Raw genomic sequence first — 14,733 nt, forward strand, 5'->3', positions numbered from 1 at the left:
ACGACAAAGAGGGTACTTTTTAAAGGGTAGGCGACCTCTCTCTTAGCGCAAGCTAAGTTGTGCCCATTCAACTCTTCTAGAAGGTAGTGGTGAAGAAATTCGATATATCCAGCATGCTCTTTGAGCTCTATTTCAAACCGTTGAATCGCCTCTTCGACAAACTCGATCCGACTCGTCAATTCTCCTAAGGGAGAGTCGATTCTCATCTCTATCACCCCTGATACTGCGATCGGCTCATGACTGAGCGCAATAAAATAGTCGAGGTCGTATTCGGTTCCAATATAGATAAACTCTTCGGGGAGAAGTGTTTTATGGCTCTTGGCCGTCTTCATGCAGAAAAACTGGACTCTACGCCCCCCCTTCTCTTCGATATAATTGATATCTTCCATGGAGAAATCCCCAAAAGGGGCTACACGTGTGATCTCGGTATCGAGAATCCGTCTCTCTTCGTAGAGTTTCTCGAGGCTCTCTTTGAGCTCCAGAATTCTCTCCGAGATCTGCATGGCTAAAAATAGATCCCCTGCACCTTGGTACGGCTCTCGAACAGGTTGTTTTTTCAGGATCTTAATAGCTGTATAGAAATTCTGAACAACGGCGGGGAATTCCGTCTGCTTTTTCGGTGAAACAGTGATAAACTCCAAAAATCCATTCTCTTGAGCTTGCTCAAAGAATTGATTTAAGTTGTCCTGGGTTCCCAGAATCAAGTACTTGACGATATCTGTAATCATCGAGCCACCTCTTCCCGTTCAACGATTTTTTGCTTAGCGACTTTGGCTTGGCAAACCGCTGCCAATTGTTGATCTCCTAAGAAGATCCGTATTTTGCGGATGTTTTGCAAAGAGCGTGGGATGAGAATTTTCTCAAAGAGATTCACCCGGATAGAGACTTCTCGAAGCTCTTTTTCAAGCGCACTTTTTTTCTCTTTGGCAATTCCGATTTTCTCATGGATGGTAATCAAATTTTTCAATCCCGCGATCGCAGCATCGAGCCATACAGGCGAGTCAAAAAGAAGGTAGTTGGTCTCTTGAAAAACGATCTGATCCAAGCTGGGCAAATCGACGCCTGCGATATTTTCATACCGTTTAACGATATCGACCACTTTCACAGAGGGAAAAAGATCAAAAGCATTCCGGTCAGAGAAGAGCAAAGAGTAGGTTGCCACTTTTTTTTCAGCGATAGCGAACTCTTCTCGCAGCTGTTCTATCTCTAGCTCTGCTTGATTGACCTCAATCTGCAGAAGCATCTTCTTCAACTGGAGTGTCGGAAGATATTTCTGCAGCTGATTCAGCCGTAATTGCTGACTTCTAAGCTCTGTCTTTGTTAACTTAACCATTCAATTTTGGCCAATATTTATCGATCAGGGTTTGTTTAATCCCCACCTCTTGCTGCTCAAAACACTCACTGACCATTTTCCATCCATCGTCGAGGGCATCTTCAAGTGAAAGATTCACCTCGAGATTCATCATCCGATCTTCAAAAAGGGTGGTAAAGTGGAGAAGCTTCTCATCCCAGCGAGAGAGTTTAAAACCCATCGACTGTCTTTCACGCGCCTTCTTCCCTTCGGCATACAACCGAATCTGCGCATTGGCGATATCTCCGTGATCTTCTCGCGTGACCTTCCCGATGACCTGCTGTTTGAGACGCGAAAGGGAGCCAAAGGGGTCGATTCTCCCTTCGTGTAGATAAAACTGTCCTTCGGTGATATACCCCGTATTGTCGGGGATGGGGTGGGTCACATCTCCACCTGGCATTGTCGTCACTGCGATGATGGTGATGGAGCCGCTCCCTTCAATGTCGACGGCTTTTTCATAACGGGCCGCCAAGTCGGAATAGAGTGAGCCGGGATAACCTCGATTCGATGGAATCTGATCCATCGTAATCGCAATCTCTTTAATGGCATCGCCAAAAGCCGTCATATCGGTGAGAAGGACGAGCACATTTTTATCTTCTGTCGCGAACTTCTCCGCAACAGCTAGAGCTAAATCTGGCACCAAGAGGCATTCGACAGCCGGATCGGTCGCTTGGTGGATAAACATGACGGTTTTTTCAAGAGAGCCCGCCTTTTCGGCATTGTCGATAAAAGCTTGGTAGTCGTCAAATCTAAGCCCCATACCTCCGATGATAACGACATCGGCATTTGTCTGGTTTGCAATGCGCATTAACAGCGCATTAAAGGGCTCTCCAGCGATTGAAAAAATGGGGATTTTTTGCGATTTAACGAGGCAGTTAAAGACATCGATCATCGGGATGTTTGTACGAACCAGATCGTGGGGAACGATCCGCCGAACAGGGTTAAAAGAGGGGGCATTCAGCTGGACAGAATCGCCAGAAACCTGTGGCCCCTTGTCGATCGATCTCCCCGATCCATTGAACCGACGCCCTAGCAGACTATCCGAGGCAACCACCTCCATCTCTTTCCCTAAAAATTCAACGCGGTCACTCGTTGAGAGTCCCCTTGTATTCTCAAACGACTGGAGTGTGACTTTATCGCCGTTGATTCTCAAGACCGAAGCATAGACCGACTCTCCGCTTTTTTTGTGAATACGGGCCATCTCGCCAAGCGAGACATCTTGAGCGATCACTGTCAAAAGATTCCCCCGCATATCTACAATTCTATCGTAAATCTTTTTCATGTGATCCCTCTCATTGCCTGTTCGACTTTCTCTTCAATACGTGCAAACGCCTTCTCATACCGATCCGACTTGAATGGCATAAAATTGATATTCTTGATCTCATTTTGAAGATCGAGGAAGAACGACCGTGCTGCATCGTGCCCATCGAAATCAAAATGCGATTCAAATATTTTATTAATCAGCTGAAAAAGTGGGATTTGCCGCTCTAAAGGGCAATACGCATCTTCTTTATCAAAAGCATTTTGCTGCAAGTAGCTGAAGTCGTAGAGTTCGGCCTTAAGATAGGTCACCATATCACGCAGGGTAATCCCCTCTTCGCCCACAACCTCCATCCGCTTCCCGATCTCATTCCCATCGAACAAAATCTTTGCGGCGCCCTTTGCCATTTTTCCCCAGCCCTGCACTTTTGCCCCGAGTTCCTGGCTCACATCATCGATATACTTGCTCCATGAGATAAGAGGATCGATCGCTGGATAGCGGCGAGCATCTGACCGTAACCGCGATAGGCCAAGAAATGCACCGACGACGGAGAGAGTCGCTTGCGTCACGGGTTCTTCAAAATTTCCTCCCGCTGGAGAGACCGTTCCGCAAATGGTCAACGACCCGGTTTTTCCATTTTCCAACTTGACCACTCCGGACCGCTCATAAAAGGCGGCGATACGAGAGGCGAGATACGCTGGAAAAGCCTCTTCCCCAGGAATCTCTTCAAGTCTTCCAGACATCTCACGCATCGCTTGAGCCCATCGAGATGTCGAGTCGGCGAGCAATAAGACATCGAGTCCCATCTGTCGATAGTACTCTGCGATGGTCGTTCCCATGTAGATCGACGCTTCACGCGCAGCGACGGGCATCGAAGAGGTGTTACAGATAATCACGGTCCGATTCATGAGGGATTCATTCGTATGAGGGTCGCTTAGGTGGGGAAACGTTCTTAAAACCTCGACGACTTCTCCCGCCCTCTCACCGCAGGCGACAACGATGACGATATCGACGGAAGAGTATTTAGCCAAGTGGTGTTGAAGAACGGTTTTCCCTGCACCAAAGGGGCCAGGTGAGCAGAATGTCCCCCCTTTCAAGACGGGAAACTGTGTATCGATGATCCTCTCCCCCGTATCCATCATCTGCGTCCCTTTGATCTTCTCACCGGCGAAAAGGGAGGACTTAACCGGCCATTTTTGAATCATGGTAAAAGAGTGTTCTACCCCTTTATTGTCGGTCCCCTTTGCAACCACGGTATCGACTGTATAAGAGCCCGCTTTAGCGATCCATGTCACGGTGTACTCCCCAAACAGATTAAAAGGGATGAAGATGGAGTGGTGGAATCTCCCCTCCATCGTATAGCCGAGCTCTTCTCCACGTTGCAGAACATCGCCGACTTTAGCAACAGGGTGGTAATCCCAATGCCGTGACCGGTCCAAAGGTGGCAGGTAGACCCCTCTTGTGAGAAAGAGGCCTGTCGCATCGGCAACCTTCTCAAGCGGATTTTGCAACCCGTCGACAATAGCGCCTAAAAGACCGGGACCCAACTCCGCCTCCAAAAGATGGCCGTTAAACTCGACAGGTGTTCCGAGTTTAACCCCTCGGGTATCTTCGAAAATTTGCATTTTCACCTCGTCACCTGCAATCTCGATGACTTCTCCTTTCAAGAGGGTGTTTCCGAGTTTTATCATCCCCACTTCCCCCTGACGAACAGCTCGCTCAAAGACCACGTGAAGCAAGTTTCCGAACGCTTTTACAACTTTTCCAATCGCTACATCTCTCATGAATTAACCTACAAACGCCTCTAGAATGATCTTTCCCTTTGCCTCATCGAGCTCATTCCATTGTTCCACGATGAGAAGTTGTGCCATATACGATAATATCCAGTCGATGGAAAATAAAGGCTTTTCCACCAACTCCTCAATATTGTGAAAACGCCACTCACTCACAACTCGGTTTTGCTGCCACGGATCTGGGCCGCAAGAGAGATACTTCTCTTTTAATTCTGTATACTCTGGAGGTGGTTCGTAAGAAGGGGCATCTTTCTGAGCTAAAATATCGATAATGAGTGGATCTTTTAAATCTTCAAATTGAAGTTCAGTCACGAGATCTCTCCCCAGCTGCTTAGCCCGCAGCGCCAAAATCACCAATCTCCATTCCCTCTCAAACTTCAGATAATTTTTCAGAAAACCTCTGCAACGTGTCACCTCTTCAGAGAAATAGAGCGATATCAAGCCGGGGAAAAAACCGATTTTCTGTTGAATCGTTTCAAACCGGTCTAAAAAATCGAAAACATAGCTTGGAAGTCCATCTTGAAGAAGAAGGGCTTGATCGAGCTCCTTTTCGTTGAGGTTTCCTCGAGGATCGATCGCATCTTCCAAAAAAAGCATCCGCATATTACTGATATCGATAAATTGTCGAAAAATCTTTGTCTGCTTCAAATCATCTTTGGTGAGATTGATCTCTAAACGAGCGACCAACTCTTCAAATGAAAAATCGGGCCTTTCACCCAAAGTCAGGGGAGGAAGCCCGGCTGCTAAAAAGTAGTAATTTGCCACAAATTCCTATGATTTGAAGATATAGTCTCGAAAATCTTTCCGAATATGAGTTGCTATCAACTCTCGGAGTGTCGCATCGGAAAAATCGAGCGTGATATGGTCTTGGATCAACTTAATTTCAACTCCGCCTCCAATAGAACTCAAAAGAACTCCCTTTTCTCGGAGCCTTTGGACCACTTTTGAAGCGAGCAACTCATTGACTCCCTTAGCGGGGATAGAAGCTGCAATAGCAGCGCTCAAATCGGCTTTCAACCCCTCTTTTTCAATCGCGCCCACCAACGTATTGATGATGTGAGCGACAATCTTAGGGTCGTGAAGCGGAGCTGCTACCAGATGAGCAAGAGCCGGGTTGAACAACTTCTTCTCAATTTTCTCTTTAAGAGAATCGAGCATTTGGCGACAAGCTTGACGCAAAGCCGCTTGAAAAATCGCCTTTTGCTTCTCATTCTCAGCTAGTGCACTCTCCATCAATTTTTTAGCTTGGATGTGAGCCTCTGCCAAAATTTCAACGGCCTCTCTGTGCGCCTGCTCCAGCAAACTCTCAGCTTCATGCCGGGCTGGCTCTAGCGTCTCTCGGCGAAGCGCATCGCAAATTTTTTTAATCTTATCTTTTCCGGAGTCTAAACCTTTCATCGCATCCTCTCTTCCCATCTATTTAATTGCGAAAACGGTATAATTTTCAACTTGAAATCGATTCTATGATCGGATATCTCTTTACTCATGTCCAAATATCCCCTCGCTCTTCAACAACTCATCTCCTCCCTAAAAACGTTGCCAGGCGTGGGGGCTAAAACAGCTGAGAGATTTGCCTTCCATCTTTTAACAAGATCGGAAGAGGCACTTCAAGAGTTTTCACACCATGTCGCCTCCCTCAAAGAAAAAATCGGGACATGTCCTCACTGCAACTGTCTCACCGACCTCAAAAAGTGTGAATTCTGTGATAGAGACCGGCGCGACTCTTCTCTTCTCTGCCTCATCTCTTCTCCTAAAGACGCCTATGCGATCGAAGAGACCCACATCTACAAAGGGCTCTACCATGTCTTAGGCGGGCTCCTCTCCCCCCTGGATGGACGAACACTCGAACGGCTCAATCTCCCCGGACTTCTCCGAAGAATTGCAGATTTAGATGTGAAAGAGGTCATCGTCGCACTCGATTCCACTCTGGAAGGGGACGCCACCGCCCTCTACCTGAAAGAGCAACTCAGCAAGCTCGAGATCCCCGTCTCCAGGCTCGCTCTAGGTCTACCGATGGGAAGCCCTCTCGAGTACGTCGATGGAGGGACCCTCTCTAGAGCCCTAACAGGGAGACACCTATTTTAGTCAATTAACATCGGAGACCGTTGAGGAGAAAAAACTCTCACCACGTGGGGCAAAATCCACTACGCAAAAGATGGAGTCTACATCGTGCCTACCTATCGAAAAGATTAGCAATGGAAATCGTGTGGTCTTGTTGCAGGGTCTTGGCTCTTGATCAAAGACTACAAGACCATGATCAAGTGGTATCAGAAAGGGCTTGATGTTGCCGAATGGCTAGAAGACCAAGAAGGGATCGGTAGCAGCTGTAGTGGCCTTGGAACCGGATGGTATTCATTAGGTGATTACAAAAAAGCCATTGAGTACCACAAAAGACACTTGGCCATCGCTCAGGCTAGAGGTGATTTAGCAGGAGAAAAGAGTGCTTGTGGTCATCTTGGAGACTGTTTCCAAAAATTGGGACAGAGCCAGGAAGCCAATACCTATTACGAGAAGCAGCGCAAAACTTAAAAACCCCTATAACTTTTTAAAATCGCCCTCTTGCACTAGAGGGCGATTTGCATACCCGAATCTGAAGCATTAAAAGATGAAATCTCCCCCCAAACAGCCTCATGGGGAATATTTTTTAGAAATCACAGCTATCCATTGCATAATTCCAACCCTTTTCTTATACTCCGCATCTTTGGGTTAACCAATGACACATATGAAAAAAATAGTTTTACTCTCATCTGCAGTTCTACTGACATGTGCTCCCTTTGAACAGCTCTTTACAGCCCCAGCTTTAAGTGTTGAGACGTATGAGCAGAGAGCCGTTGGACGGATCGATATTCAAGCTGAAAATCTCCCTCCAGGCACATCTTTTGACCCTCGCCTCGTCCAAGAGAGACTTAAGACAAAGGTCGGCGACCCGTTTTCACAACTCGTCTTTGATGGAGATCTGAAAACCCTCTCTACCGAGTACGATCGAGTCGACCCCCAGATCTCAACGGTGAGTGGAGAGGTCGTCATCACGCTCAAAATATGGCTCCGACCGACGGTTCACAAGATCATTTGGCAAGGGAATACCCATTTTTCATCGGGCACCCTACGGAAAGAGCTCGAAGTGAAAGAGCATCAGGTTTTTAACCGGGTTGAATTCAATAAAAAGTTCAATAAAGTCAAAGAGTACTACATCAAAAAAGGGTATTTTGAGTCGCAACTCTCCTATACCGCGACCCCGATTGGAAATACCAACGAGGTCGATATTCATGTGAATGTGATCGAAGGGCGTCCTGGAATTGTCGACGATATCGTCTTCAGTGGGTTCACGAAAAAAGAGAAGAGCCGAATCTTAGAGAAGATCTACACGAAGTCGTACAGCCTCTTTACCAGTTGGCTGACGGGGTCGGGAATTCTCCAGGAAGAGGCGATCGAACAAGATCGGCTGGCCATTGTCACGATGCTTCAAAATGAAGGGTATGCCGATGCTAAAGTCGATCTCCAAATCACCAATGCAGAGAAAGAGGGGCGTATCATTATCACCCTCACCGCAGACCATGGCCCCCTCTTTCACTACGGGACAATCACCTTTAAAGGGAACACCCTCTTCACCGATGTAGAAATCGAAAAGGCTTTTTTGGTCCACCCCGAGGAGAAATACTCCCCAGAAGTCCTGCGAAACACCGCCGAAGCCATTAAAGATCTCTATGGACGAAAAGGGTATATCGACACCAATGTTCAATACGAAACCGAGCTCTCCAGTGATCAACCGGTTTACAACATCCGTTTTGAAATCGAGGAAGGGTCTCAATACAAGATTGGATTGATCCGGGTTTTTGGAAATGAGCAGACGCAGATTCATGTCATTTTACGCGAGTCTCTCCTCATCCCTGGTGAGACGTTCGACTCTGTTCGCCTCAAAGCGACTCAGGAAAGACTCCAAAACATGGGGTATTTTAAAAGTGTCAACGTCTATTCAGTCCGGACCCAAGACGATCAGATCTTAGGTGAAAACTACCGCGATGTTTACATTGAGGTCGAAGAGACCCCCACGGGACATGCCAGCCTATTCTTCGGACTCAGTTCAGATAGTAGCATCTTCGGAGGACTCGATATTACAGAGACCAACTTCAACTACAAAGGGTTTGCAAAACTCCCTAAAGAGGGACCCTCTGCCATGCGGGGTGGGGGTGAATACGCTCACGCAAAAGTAACACTGGGGGCTAAAGAGAGATCGTATGTGGTCTCGTGGCTAACACCTTACTTTCGCGATACACTCTGGAGAGTCGGGTTTGAAGGCTCTTTAAGCCAGAGTGAGCTTCAGGCAAAAGAGTATCAGATCGATTCAATCGGAGGAAATCTATTCGCCTCTTACCCTCTCTCTGCCTACTGGACAGCAGGGACAAAATACCGGCTTAAGCATGAAAAAGACAAAGCCGATGACAACGCAACCACGCAAGAGAGAAGAGATTTAAAAAAGGGGAAAGGTCACATCTCTGCTATTGGAACCTCCCTTAACTACGACTCGACAGATAGCATGATCAAGCCACATAACGGTCTTCGAACCCTTTTGGAGCTTGAATTTGCAGGGGTCGGAGGGAATGTCTCTTTCCTCAAATACAGCTATGTGAACACCTTTTATCAACAGCTGTGGCGACATGGAGTCATGAAATACCGTTGGGAGGCCCGCTTCGTTCAACCGACATGGTGGACAAGTAGTGTCGAAGACATCCCAAAAGGAGAGCGGTTCTTTCTCGGTGGAGAGAACTCCGTCCGTGGCTACCGCGCCTTTGACCTGGGATCGAGATATAGCAATGGCGACCCGATCGGTGGAATCTCCGCCTCTGTCATTTCGGTTGAATACCTCCATGAGATCCTCTCTATCTTAGACGGCTTTCTCTTCATCGATGCCGGCTCTATTTCGAGAAAGAAATTCAACATTCAGCGGTACAATATGAGCTACGGAGCTGGAATTCGACTCGAAGTCATGCACCGGATGCCGATCACCGTCGGAATCGGATTCCCCGTCAATGCAAAGCACAACAGCCAAATTGAGAGGGTTTTCTTCTCGATGGGCGGACAATTTTAAACAAAAAAAGGAGTCAACATGAAAAAACTCTCTACACTCATCGCCCTCACCTTAACCAGCTTGCAACTCTGTGCAACGGAGACAAAAGTTGGGATCGTCAATTTCGTCAGTTGTGTGACTGAATCCAAAGTCGGTAAACACGAGCAATCGGCCGTCGAAGAGATGCGCAAACAGATCGCAACGTTGATCGAAGATAAAGAGAAACAACTCAAAGAAGTCACAGAACAGTTGCAAGACAGAGATTTTCTCGATGGTCTCTCTCCTGAAGGAGAGCAAGAGCTCAAAGGGAAATGGTCCCAACTCAGCGAAGAGATGAACCGTTACAACCAACAATATTACCAATTCATCCAGCAAGGACAAAATCGAATTTTTCAAAACGTCGTCGGTGGAATCACCTCAGCTGCAGAAAAACTCGCCTCTTCTAAAGGCTACTCGATGATCCTCAATAAAGAGGCTTGCTTCTTCTACGATCCCAAGCTCGATATCACAGCAGATGTGATCAAAGAGATGGATAAATCTTTTGACGATACAGAGAAACAACCCGCTGTTGGAAAGTAGTGAAGACCCTCTTTGAGCTTGCAGAATTGACAGGAGCACAACTCATCGGCGACCCCTCCCATCTCATCACCGGGGTTGACGAGCTCGATTCTGCCTGCTCATCCGACGCCTCTTTCTTGGCAAACCCGCTCTACCGACCCTCTCTAAAAACAACTCAAGCAGGTGTGGTTTGTATCGACCCTCAGACCCCTCGTATCGAAGGGAAAAATTATCTCATCTCAGATCATCCGTCTGCCACCTTCCAACAGATCATCAAACTCTTCCGTCCAGCCTACACCTCTGGGTTTCAAGGGATCCATCCCACCGCTGTTGTCCATCCAACAGCCGTCATTGGACCCAATGTCACGCTGGGACCGTATGTCGTTGTCGACGCCCACTGCCAGATCGAGTCCGGGACCACTCTTGGCCCCTCTGTCACACTAGGAGCCTATGTTCGAATCGGCTCTAGCTGTACCCTCCACTCGCATGTCACCATCCGAGAAGGGTGCAGAATTGGCAACCGCGTGATCATTCAACCCGGTGCAGTCATCGGCTCTTGTGGCTACGGCTATACAACTGATGGGAATGGGAGACACCAAAAACAAGAACAGCTCGGAGTTGTCGTTCTCGAAGACGACGTCGAAATTGGAGCCAATACCACCATTGACAGAGCCCGCTTTAAGGAGACCCTCGTCCGTCGAGGGACAAAGATCGATAATCTCGTTCAAATTGCCCACAACGTTGTCCTTGGAGAACACAATCTGATTGTCTCTCAAACCGGCATCTCCGGCTCTGTGAAAACCGGCAAGTACGTCGTCATGGCCGGTCAGACGGGAACCGTCGGCCACATCGAGATTGCAGATCACACCCTCTTTGCAGCGCGCAGCGGCATAAAAAAATCGATCACCTCTCCTGGAAAATACGGTGGAAATCCGGCTGTTCCCCTCGACACGCACCAACGGGAGCTGGTTTCCCAAAAAAAAATCCCCCTTCGACTCAAAGCGGTTGAGGAACGGCTCTCTAAATTAGAGGTTGATAAATTTAGTTGATTCGGTCCATAGATCGAGTTGATGATCGAGATCTACTCCAAAACAGCTCATGACGACACCTTTCAGATCTCCCCTCAAATCGACGAAGGGTGCTGGATCCATGTCGATGAAGCGACCCCTGAAGATATTGTCAACCTAGCTGGACTGATTCAGCTTGAACCGACCGACCTCCAAGACTGCCTGGATAAATTCGAAGTCCCTCGCATCGAGCGGATTCAAAATACGGTGATTATCTTTACCCGTTATCCAACGGAGTATGAGACAGGGCTTTACACCTCAACACTTGCAATGATCCTCACCCCCCATTACATCGTCACCCTCACTCCCCATAAAAGCTATCTGATCAGCAATTTTTTGCTCCAAAAAAACAAACTCTCCACCCTTCAAAAATCGAAATTTTTGATCTCTCTCTTTTTAAAAATAACCCAAGAGTTCACAGCACACACCCGCCGTATCCGTCATACCGTCTTAAAACAAGAGAAAGAGATGATCACGGTCGATAGCGAAGATATCACAGAGCTCACCCGCAGTGAAGAAGTGCTCAATCAATACCTCTCTACCCTGATTCCCCTCCATTCGGTCCTAGAGGCTATCATCTCGGGAAGGTATACGAGTCTCTATGAAAAAGACCAGGGGTTGCTAGAAGATCTACGGAATGCGATCAAACAGTCGGAAGACCTCTGCAGTATCAGCTTAAAGAGCATCCGCTCTTTAAGAGACTCGTACCAAATCATCTTCACCAACAACCTGCACAAGACGATCAAACTGCTCACAGCTCTGACGATCCTCTTCAATATCCCTACGATGATCGCCAGCCTCTACGGGATGAATATCGCGCTCCCCCTAGCGTCTCACCCCCTCGCCTTTCTCTATATCATCGGTGCTACAGGGGTCTCCATCATCCTCGCCGTCCTCTACTTCCAGCGAAAGCGTTGGCTGTAAAAATGCTCCAGCACTGGAGATGGCGGACAACTTCAAAAACCGGCTCTCGCTGTTATTTGGAAAAACCTCCAGTCACCTCGACTTTGCAACTTTTTGGATGCGCCTGTCTCATCTCTTTGCTCTCAGTCGTTTCTGCTCTTCTGAACTGAAGAGTTATTTACTCACCTTACACAGGGGTGATGAGTGGAGAAATATGAGATTTTGATTATCGAGCTCTTAAAAAAGCACAGACATATTTTCAAATATGGCGACCATTTTTTAAGAGCTCGATAATCAAAAGATTGTGTTTATTCACCATTGCACATGCGTAAGGTGAGTTAAATAACTCTTCCGAGAACAAACATCTTGAGCCCTTCGCATCCAAAAGTTGCAAAGTCGAGGTCACGTTCTGTTTGACTTCTGTTGTAGATCTCGACTAAAATGCCCCTATGCATCCCGATTACCACCACCACGAAGAGTTTAAAAACCGGAGCGCAAAGCTTGCGGAGATCCGAACACTCGGCATCGATCCTTACCCCGCGCAGTTTAAACCGACCCAAACAGCACATGCACTTGCACATAAGTATGCATCTCATGAACTTGGCAGAAGCGAAGAGGCAGAAGCAGGTCGTACCGAGCACGTTGTTTTGGCTGGAAGACTCGTCCTTTTTCGCGGCATGGGGAAAAACGCGTTTGCCCACCTACAGGATGCAACCGGACGTCTTCAACTCATGCTCAATCGGAACCACACAACCGTCGCTGGATTTACTCCCACGGAAGAGCTCACCCCCCTTAAATTTGTCGAAAAGAAGATCGACCTCGGTGATATCGTTGGCGTTGAGGGACATCTCTTTCGTACACAGGCAGGAGAGCTAACCCTCTATGTCAAAACCTTGACACTCCTCTGTAAGACACTCCTCCCCCTTCCTGACAAACACGCAGGTCTCTCCGATAAAGAGCTCCGCTACCGGAAACGGTGGCTCGATCTCATCACGCATGAAGAGGTGCTCACAACCTTCAAACTCCGGAGCAAAATCGTCCGACTGATTCGGGACTATTTCGAAAAATCCGACTTCATGGAAGTTGAAACCCCCATTCTGCAGAATATCTATGGAGGAGCTGAAGCAGCCCCCTTTACAACGGAGCTCAACGCTCTACATCAAATGATGTACCTCAGAATCTCTCTGGAGATCTCCTTGAAGAAACTGATTATCGGCGGTTTTGATCGAGTTTTTGAAATCTCCAAGATTTTTCGGAATGAAGGGCTCGACCGAACTCACAACCCTGAGTTCACCATGCTCGAAGCGTATGCCGCCTATTGGGACTATAACGATATGATGGTGTTCACGGAGAAACTCTTTGAGTTTCTAGCACTTCAGCTCTTTGGCTCAACGAAGATTCAGCTGGGGGAAAACTCGATCGACCTACAAACCCCTTGGATTCGAATGAGCATGAAAGAGGCGATTCTCACCTATGGAAAAATCGATGTCGACCCTCTTTCAGACGACCAATTGCGTAAAACTCTCCTCGACCTAGGAGGAGACCCTAAAAAGATTGACACAGCTCCTCGTGGTCTTTTGATTGCAGCGCTTTTTGAAGAGACTGCAGAAACCCACCTCATCCAACCACACCACATCATCGACCATCCCATTGAGACAACTCCTCTTTGTAAACTTCACCGAGATCCAAAGCTTCGTCAAGAGCGGTTTGTCGAACGATTTGAGAGCTTTATTTGCGGAACCGAGTTTTGCAACTCGTATACAGAGCTCAACGACCCCGAGTTGCAGCGCGAACTCCTCGTCGAACAAAATGGAAAACGGATCGGTGGTGATAAAGAGGCCCATCCTCTCGATGAAGAGTTTATCGAAGCCATCTGCCAAGGGATGCCCCCTACCGGCGGACTTGGAATTGGGATTGACCGCCTTGTGATGTTGCTGACAAAAGCAACCTCTATTCGAGATGTTCTCTTCTTTCCGATGATGAAAACGGACGACTCTCCTCCTGATACCCAAAAATAACCTCGAGCTGAGAACATTGAAAAACAGCTCCCCCCAAGAGAAGACATCGCCGTTTACTACCTAAACAAAAAAACAAACACCGACGTATCCAGAAAATCAAAGACTCACCTTATGGCATCTCCACTCCCTTGCGTCAGCGACGCAAGCGGCCTCTATTATGCTTGAGACAGTAAAAGATTAGAAAACTGGAGAAACGGTTGTTTGTCAGACGGAGTTCGGTTTAATACAGTTTGGGTTGAAATCCAAAGAAGAGGTGAATGGGATTAGGGCATTTCATGACAAAGATGGGTTTTACAAATCCGCTCTTACGGCTGATTTTTCTGATCACTTAGAAGATATGCTTCCAAATATTTCAGAATTGATAAAAGACTCCTTCGAACAACGAATTATACCCAATCCAAATAAAAAATCATCCGCCATAAAAATTTCTGGTGAACGATTTTTAGCTATAAGAAAAAACTAGAGCTGAAAACATTATTTAAAAAGTAGGTGAAAAATGTTAGCTATTACATATTTAGGTTTAGTATCAAGACGCGCCCTTACCAAGGGAAGTCAGAAGTGCTATTATAGCCAAAATAAAAGCAAAACAACTCAATCTGAAGGTGGCATGAAAAAAGCTATTTTGTCTTTTGAAGATTTTATAAAGAAGCACGTTGAGCCCTTAAATGATTTTAAAAATTCACCTTCTATTAAGAATGAGTTAGGAGATAACCAGGA

General features: G+C 47.1%; 7 protein-coding genes across 7 annotated transcripts; 3 read left to right on the plus strand and 4 right to left on the minus strand.

Moving 5' to 3' along the window:
• Positions 1 to 1,331: 1,331 nt before the first annotated feature.
• Positions 1,332 to 2,621, minus strand: SAMD00019534_099860 (hypothetical protein; the record flags this gene model as incomplete). The annotated part of the gene is made up of 1 exon (XM_012894625.1): positions 1,332 to 2,621. A coding segment is annotated over one exon (1,290 nt), but the record flags the coding sequence as incomplete, so codon positions are not given.
• Positions 2,622 to 2,635: 14 nt separating this feature from the next.
• Positions 2,636 to 4,396, minus strand: SAMD00019534_099870 (hypothetical protein; the record flags this gene model as incomplete). Its single annotated transcript, XM_012894626.1, has 1 exon — positions 2,636 to 4,396. A coding segment is annotated over one exon (1,761 nt), but the record flags the coding sequence as incomplete, so codon positions are not given.
• Positions 4,397 to 7,754: 3,358 nt separating this feature from the next.
• SAMD00019534_099880 (hypothetical protein) lies at positions 7,755 to 8,264 on the minus strand (the record flags this gene model as incomplete). The annotated part of the gene is made up of 1 exon (XM_012894627.1): positions 7,755 to 8,264. One exon carries the CDS (start codon positions 8,262 to 8,264, stop codon positions 7,755 to 7,757), a length of 510 nt encoding a protein of 169 aa, XP_012750081.1.
• Positions 8,265 to 8,939: 675 nt separating this feature from the next.
• Positions 8,940 to 9,491, plus strand: SAMD00019534_099890 (hypothetical protein; the record flags this gene model as incomplete). The annotated part of the gene is made up of 1 exon (XM_012894628.1): positions 8,940 to 9,491. The coding sequence occupies one exon, from the start codon at positions 8,940 to 8,942 to the stop codon at positions 9,489 to 9,491; it is 552 nt and encodes a 183-aa protein (XP_012750082.1).
• Positions 9,492 to 9,509: 18 nt separating this feature from the next.
• Positions 9,510 to 10,049, plus strand: SAMD00019534_099900 (hypothetical protein; the record flags this gene model as incomplete). Its single annotated transcript, XM_012894629.1, has 1 exon — positions 9,510 to 10,049. The coding sequence occupies one exon, from the start codon at positions 9,510 to 9,512 to the stop codon at positions 10,047 to 10,049; it is 540 nt and encodes a 179-aa protein (XP_012750083.1).
• A 419-nt stretch (positions 10,050 to 10,468) lies between these two features.
• SAMD00019534_099910 (hypothetical protein) lies at positions 10,469 to 11,179 on the minus strand (the record flags this gene model as incomplete). The annotated part of the gene is made up of 2 exons (XM_012894630.1): positions 10,469 to 11,044; positions 11,114 to 11,179. The coding sequence occupies 2 exons, from the start codon at positions 11,177 to 11,179 to the stop codon at positions 10,469 to 10,471; spliced, it is 642 nt and encodes a 213-aa protein (XP_012750084.1).
• A 1,640-nt stretch (positions 11,180 to 12,819) lies between these two features.
• Positions 12,820 to 14,010, plus strand: SAMD00019534_099920 (hypothetical protein; the record flags this gene model as incomplete). Its single annotated transcript, XM_012894631.1, has 1 exon — positions 12,820 to 14,010. A coding segment is annotated over one exon (1,191 nt), but the record flags the coding sequence as incomplete, so codon positions are not given.
• Positions 14,011 to 14,733: the final 723 nt, after the last annotated feature.

The sequence above is a fragment of the Acytostelium subglobosum genome, assembly GCF_000787575.1.
Source record: "Acytostelium subglobosum LB1 DNA, scaffold: scaffold25, whole genome shotgun sequence".
Lineage (NCBI taxonomy): Eukaryota > Evosea > Eumycetozoa > Acytosteliales > Acytosteliaceae > Acytostelium > Acytostelium subglobosum.